The sequence below is a fragment of the Squalius cephalus genome (genome assembly GCF_949319135.1).
Source record: "Squalius cephalus genome assembly, chromosome: 25".
In the NCBI taxonomy this organism is placed as follows: domain Eukaryota; kingdom Metazoa; phylum Chordata; class Actinopteri; order Cypriniformes; family Leuciscidae; genus Squalius; species Squalius cephalus.
The window spans coordinates 28,992,703-29,000,703 of record NC_137146.1 but is presented as its reverse complement, the minus strand read 5'-3'; the positions used below and the strand labels follow the sequence as shown (position 1 = coordinate 29,000,703).

At 43.7% G+C, this 8,001-nt stretch overlaps 1 protein-coding gene across 3 annotated transcripts in view; it reads left to right on the top strand.

Moving 5' to 3' along the window:
- Window positions 1–8,001, top strand: part of piezo2a (piezo-type mechanosensitive ion channel component 2a) — a 233,351-nt gene that overhangs the window by 183,961 nt on the left and 41,389 nt on the right. For all 3 annotated transcript variants that reach the window (XM_079863155.1, XM_079863153.1, XM_079863154.1), the window contains 2 exons: window positions 6,566–6,655; window positions 6,775–6,941. In XM_079863155.1, the coding sequence (XP_079719281.1) occupies window positions 6,566–6,655; window positions 6,775–6,941 (257 nt within the window). The remainder of the gene's footprint in view (window positions 1–6,565; window positions 6,656–6,774; window positions 6,942–8,001) is intronic.

The window sequence follows — 8,001 nt, the reverse complement described above, 5'->3', positions numbered from 1 at the left end:
TTCTCTTAAAATAAATAGGTTGCCCTTTTCCCTTAATTGTATCAGCTTTATTAGTTCCTCAATTCAAGCCTCAAAAATGTGCGTTTCCTTAAAAAAATTAGGAAAATGTATCTCTTGGTTTTATTAGTGAAATGTTCTCAATATTTTCAATAAAACACAGAACCACAATTTTCTTAATAAAATATACACAATATGTTTAATTATCACCTTGATCTTTTTAATGAAAATCATTCTCATGATTCATGTTTTACAGTGTGTCTGTGGCTATTATTGATTGCAGTGAATTATTAACTCTGACTTCCAGAGCACACACTGTATTGTCCAGTGTTGGTTTGTGCTATTGCACTTTTCATGTAATATGAGCCCCGGTGTTTGTTTGTTTGTTTGTTTGTTTTGTTTTGTTTTTGTGCATTATACACTCACCTAAAGGATTATTAGGAACACCTGTTCAATTTCTCATTAATGCAATTATCTAATCAACCAATCACATGGCAGTTGCTTCAATGCATTTAGGGGTGTGGTCCTGGTCAAGACAATCTCCTGAACTCCAAACTGAATGTCAGAATGGGAAAGAAAGGTGATTTAAGCAATTATGAGCGTGGCATGGTTGTTGGTGCCAGACGGGCCGGTCTGAGTATTTCACAATCTGCTCAGTTACTGGGATTTTCACGCACAACCATTTCTAGGGTTTACAAAGAATGGTGTGAAAAGGGAAAAACATCCAGTATGCGGCAGTCCTGTGGGCGAAAATGCCTTGTTGATGCTAGAGGTCAGAGGAGAATGGGCCGACTGATTCAAGCTGATAGAAGAGCAACTTTGACTGAAATAACCACTCGTTACAACCGAGGTATGCAGCAAAGCATTTGTGAAGCCACAACACGCACAACCTTGAGGCGGATGGACTACAACAGCAGAAGACCCCACCGGGTACCACTCATCTCCACTACAAATAGGAAAAAGAGGCTACAATTTGCACGAGCTCACCAAAATTGGACAGTTGAAGACTGGAAAAATGTTGCCTGGTCTGAAGAGTCTCGATTTCTGTTGAGACATTCAGATGGTAGAGTCAGAATTTGGCGTAAACAGAATGAGAACATGGATCCATCATGCCTTGTTACCACTGTGCAGGCTGGTGGTGGTGGTGTAATGGTGTGGGGGATGTTTTCTTGGCACACTTTAGGCCCCTTAGTGCCAATTGGGCATCGTTTAAATGCCACGGCCTACCTGAGCATTGTTTCTGACCATGTCCATCCCTTTATGACCACCATGTACCCATCCTCTGATGGCTACTTCCAGCAGGATAATGCACCATGTCACAAAGCTCGAATCATTTCAAATTGGTTTCTTGAACATGACAATGAGTTCACTGTACTAAAATGGCCCCCACAGTCACCAGATCTCAACCCAATAGAGCATCTTTGGGATGTGGTGGAACGGGAGCTTCGTGCCCTGGATGTGCATCCCACAAATCTCCATCAACTGCAAGATGCTATCCTATCAATATGGGCCAACATTTCTAAAGAATGCTTTCAGCACCTTGTTGAATCAATGCCACGTAGAATTAAGGCAGTTCTGAAGGCGAAAGGGGGTCAAACACAGTATTAGTATGGTGTTCCTAATAATCCTTTAGGTGAGTGTATGTGTTGGTACATTGTGTAAGTGTTCAAGAAAATGTGATAAAAAAAATAATGCAGATCCATAAACCCACTTTAAATACAGTGGACATGTCAGAAGTTATGATCTGCTGGTTTATTGGAGCATGTTTGTGCCCTCGTGAGTGCTCACGTCAGCTTTAGGACGGGTCTGGACCGCTCTATAGCGCTCTGTTCCTCTGAACGCCGCGCTCGGGTCATTAATAGACGTCTTGTACACTCCACGCGACTCCTGGGAACATCGAGCGCCTGATTAAACCCTCTGTGTGGACACAGGCCCGGGTCTCCGGCTGCCAGATCCCTCCTGGTGGGCGGCTTCAGGCCCGACATTCCTGGGACTGTGTTGAATTCGCTCCGGTCGATTCATCCCATATGACGCCTGGACGGGGTTTCAGCCGATTCGGCCGCCAGACAGAGACAATAAAACATTCAGTTCATATATTCAAGGCAAGACACTCCAGGTGAACAGGGGGAAATGTAGATAATAGTTCCATACTTCCTAGATAGATAAGAAATTGCACACAAAAAAACAACATCAAAAAAGTTTGCATTACAAGTTTTATGAAAATTAATTGTTTAAATATGTAAATTATGCATTATGTAATTAAATATGCCATAATTAGCATATTTTCCAGAATAGGAATATGAACATTGGATAAAATTGTGTAAAATTACAAAAAAACAAAAGTTTGGTGAAACATTTGGTAGATAGATAGATAGATAGATAGATAGATAGATAGATAGATAGATAGATAGATAGATAGATAGATAGATAGAGAGAGAGAGAGAGAGAGAGAGAGATGTGCTTATTACATGGTAATAACATTATTGTAACATTAGGGGCTTTCGCACCGGAGGAACGTTCCTAGAACTATTGGCCGAAGTTCCCAGATGTCGGCGTGTTCGCACCGGATTTTTTAGAGTCACTTATTTGCTTTAAAAAGTCTTTTAAAATGTCAATGACGTCATACACATCGTACGACCAGAGATACTGCTTTACGGCAATCCTTCAGTCACTTTGGTGCTTTCAGCTCTGCACTTTCTTTTCTCTCGAGACATCGACAACACAGCTGACACAGGTAAACACAACACAGCTGACACAGGTAAACACACAACACAGCTGACACAGGCAAACACACAACACAGCTGACACAGGGAAACACACAACACAGCTGACAGGCAAACACACAACACAGCTGACACAGGTAAACACACGACACAGCTGACACAGGCAAACACACGACACAGCTGACACAGGGAAACACACAACACAGCTGACACAGGGAAACACACAACACAGCTGACACAGGCAAACACACAACACAGCTGACACAGGCAAACACACAACACAGCTGACACAGGTAAACACACAACACAGCCGACACAGGTAAACACACGACACAGCCGACACAGGTAAACACAACACAGCTGACACAGGTAAACACACAACACAGCTGACACAGGTAAACACACAACACAGCTGACACAGGTAAACACACAACACAGCTGACACAGGGAAACACACAACACAGCTGACACAGGTAAACACACAACACAGCTGACACAGGTAAACACAACACAGCTGACACAGGTAAACACAACACAGCTGACACAGGTAAACACACAACACAGCTGACACAGGTAAACACACAACACAGCTGACACAGGTAAACACACAACACAGCTGACACAGGGAAACACACAACACAGCTGACACAGGTAAACACACAACACAGCTGACACAGGGAAACACACAACACAGCTGACACAGGTAAACACACGACACAGCTGACACAGGTAAACACACAACACAGCTGACACAGGGAAACACACAACACAGCTGACACAGGGAAACACAACACAGCTGACACAGGTAAACACACGACACAGCTGACACAGGTAAACACACAACACAGCTGACACAGGGAAACACACAACACAGCTGACACAGGCAAACACACGACACAGCTGACACAGGTAAACACACAACACAGCTGACACAGGTATACACACAACACAGCTGACACAGGTAAACACACAACACAGCTGACACAGGCAAACACACGACACAGCTGACACAGGGAAACACACAACACAGCTGACACAGGCAAACACACGACACAGCTGACACAGGTAAACACACAACACAGCTGACACAGGGAAACACACAACACAGCTGACACAGGTAAACACACAACACAGCTGACACAGGGAAACACACAACACAGCTGACACAGGTAAACACACGACACAGCTGACACAGGTAAACACACAACACAGCTGACACAGGGAAACACACAACACAGCTGACACAGGCAAACACACGACACAGCTGACACAGGTAAACACACAACACAGCTGACACAGGTATACACACAACACAGCTGACACAGGTAAACACACAACACAGCTGACACAGGGAAACACACAACACAGCTGACACAGGTAAACACACAACACAGCTGACACAGGTAAACACACAACACAGCTGACACAGGTATACACACAACACAGCTGACACAGGGAAATACACAACACAGCTGACACAGGTAAACACAACACAGCTGACACGGGTAAACACACAACACAGCTGACACAGGTACACACACAACACAGCTGACACAGGCAAACACACAACACAGCTGACACGGGTAAACACACAACACAGCTGACACGGGTAAACACAACACAGCTGACACGGGTAAACACACAACACAGCTGACACAGGTAAACACACAACACAGCTGACACAGGCAAACACACAACACAGCTGACACAGGTAAACACACAACACAGCTGACACAGGTATACACACAACACAGCTGACACAGGGAAATACACAACACAGCTGACACAGGGAAATACACAACACAGCTGACACAGGGAAATACACAACACAGCTGACACAGGTAAACACACGACACAGCTGACACAGGTAAACACAACACAGCTGACACAGGTAAACACACAACACAGCTGACACAGGCAAACACACAACACAGCTGACACAGGTAAACACACAACACAGCTGACACAGGTATACACACAACACAGCTGACACAGGGAAATACACAACACAGCTGACACAGGGAAACACACAACACAGCTGACACAGGTATACACACAACACAGCTGACACAGGGAAACACACAACACAGCTGACACAGGGAAATACACAACACAGCTGACACAGGTAAACACACAACACAGCTGACACAGGGAAACACACAACACAGCTGACACAGGTAAACACACAACACAGCTGACACAGGTAAACACAACACAGCTGACACGGGTAAACACACAACACAGCTGACACGGGTAAACACACAACACAGCTGACACAGGTACACACACAACACAGCTGACACAGGGAAACACACAACACAGCTGACACAGGGAAACACACAACACAGCTGACACAGGGAAATACACAACACAGCTGACACAGGTAAACACACAACACAGCTGACACAGGTACACACACAACACAGCTGACACAGGGAAACACACAACACAGCTGACACAGGGAAACACAACACAGCTGACACAGGGAAATACACAACACAGCTGACACAGGGAAATACACAACACAGCTGACACAGGGAAACACACAACACAGCTGACACAGGGAAACACAACACAGCTGACACAGGGAAATACACAACACAGCTGACACAGGTAAACACACAACACAGCTGACACAGGTAAACACACAACACAGCTGACAGCTGACACAGGCAAACACACAACACAGCTGACACAGGCAAACACACAACACAGCTGACACAGGGAAACACACAACACAGCTGACACAGGGAAACACACGTGATAGAAGAGTTTTTGTTTTGTTGTTTTAAAAGACCACGCCGAAAATACACACACACACACACACACACACACACACACACACACACACACACACAGTCATCAAGCGGTATCTCTGGTCGTAATCAGTCCTTCACTGACCAATCAGCGTTCATTAGCAGAATGCTAGCGTGTTATGGGCAACAACAACTCAACCTGTAAGAAATGGAAAGGACATAAGTACTCGTTCATTCAACTTTCGACCTATAACCCATGTTGAACTTGCAAAACCTACAATCAAATCTGAGATTTCCCAACGACAATCGGGTGAAAGAGACACATTTAGCCGTCTAGCTCCATAGACTCCCATTCATTCTGCACTCATGGGCGATCGCCCCCAGTGGAACTCTGGTGGAACTACAACCAACATTCGGTACAATAGGACTTAATAGGGAGTGGCCAGGCTCTCCGTAGACGGGCTCTGTCTATAGGAACTATCCGTGACGTTAGTGTTCGCTGATTGGCCGAACGCACGCGAAACACCAGCACCCCCCATTTTTAAAAAGGCTGTGTAAACACACAGATTATAGCCTATATATTTACTCCAGAAACTAACTCTACGGACATGGAAATCAGTGATAGATGGAGCTCTCAACCTTTACGCTGAGGAGAAAACCCAAGGCAACTTTGAGGAGACCAAGAGAATCATGATTATGTATTTCTGTTCAGCAACACTGGACATCAACCAAATTACATACGCTAATAACTTTTCATTACTGTCTACTTTCTATGTATAATACTTCTATCTTATTAGACAGGACTATTAGACAGATCATAAACTAATGAACACAGGGAATGTGAGTGATGTGAGCTCAGTCGTTCTCAGCGCTTTCAAAATAAAAGTCCCAACAACAAACGTGACTTTCGTCACTTCAGAGTTCCTACTGGCGATGCGAATGCAACCAGAAAACCTTCCTAAAATAATAATAATTATAATTATAATTCTTAGGGGAACCATTAGTTCTCGGGTACTCCCCCTAGTGGTCAGTTCCTAGAACGATCCGGTGCGAAAGCCCCTATTAATGTAGTGTGTTCTCCCTGTGCAGTGCATGTGGCCGTTGAGGAGAATCAAGAGGAAGGTGTAGCAGAAGAAGAGGAGGAGGAGGAGGAGGAGGAGGAGGTGTCTGAAGGTCCAGGTATGAACACGTCAACGGCCTCCTCGTGTTATTATTATTATTATTATAACCTCGATGAGTTACATGCACAACACATTCATCAGTCCAGCAGTCCTGAAGCTCTGCTCTCTCTGCTCCAGATAACATCATGAAACGAGTGTTTAACATCGTGAAGTTCTCCTGGGTGCTTTTCCTGGCCCTGCTGGACAGCTTCACGGCCTGGCTGAACTCCATCTGTCAGGAGCACATCGACATCTCCAGCGTCCTGCGCATCGAGCGCTGCATGCTCACACATGAGGTCAAGAAGGTACTGTCTCACACACACACACTCTTGCGGTTGTGCAACACAGGCTCATTGGAAAAGCGTTCCTGTGGCAACATTTTTGCAAAATACGTTCCAATACGTACATATCACTGCGGTTTCTAAAAGAAATGAACACTAGAGGCAGTGAAACAGCAAGAACTTTTAATCGATTTCACACACGATTATGATTACAGGGGCAGATTATGAATTAATAAAGACTTGTTTTCATGCGGCTCCTTGCACAATTATGTTATGACCTCAAAACACTTTTTACCATAGTGCATGATTTGTAAATGAATATATTTTGGAGTTTGCATCACTTAACCAGCTCCATATGTTCAGTTTCACTGACGTACTAAGCTTGTTCAGTAGCTCAGCTGTACAGAATTATACTTATGATGTGGAGAGATCCGGTACGATCCTGTAAAAGACGAGTCACGATACAAGAGCTCAAAGTTCAAAAACAAACTAAAATGTCATGGTTACGATTACGTTTTTTATGTCGCATTTGCTTTTGTTAACACTATCAGGGAGGTTTAGGGTTTAGTGTTGGTGTACGTTATTTTAAAACGTAATGGATCATCACTTATATGTGACCCTGGATCACAAAACCAGTCACGAGTCGCACAGGTATATTTGAGGCAATAGCCGACAATACATCGTATGGGTCAAAATGATAGATTTTTCTTTTATGCCAAAAATCATTTGGATATTAAGTAAAGATCATGTTCCATGAAGATATTTTGTAAATTTCCTATCGTAAATATATAAAAAAAATATTTTTGTGAGTGAATGCAGCACAATCGCCAACATAAATGAACAACTTTAAAGGAGATTTTCTCAATGTTTCGATTTTTTTGCACCCTCAGATTCCAGATTGTCTAATAGTTGTATCTCGACCAAATATTGTCCTATCCTAACAAACCACACATCAGTGGAGAGATTATTTATTCAGCTTTCAGATGAGGTATAAATCTCAATTTAAAAACATTGACCCCTGTGACTGGTTTTGTGGTCCAGGGTCACATACATCATTACACCTCTGATGAATGAGCATCATGCT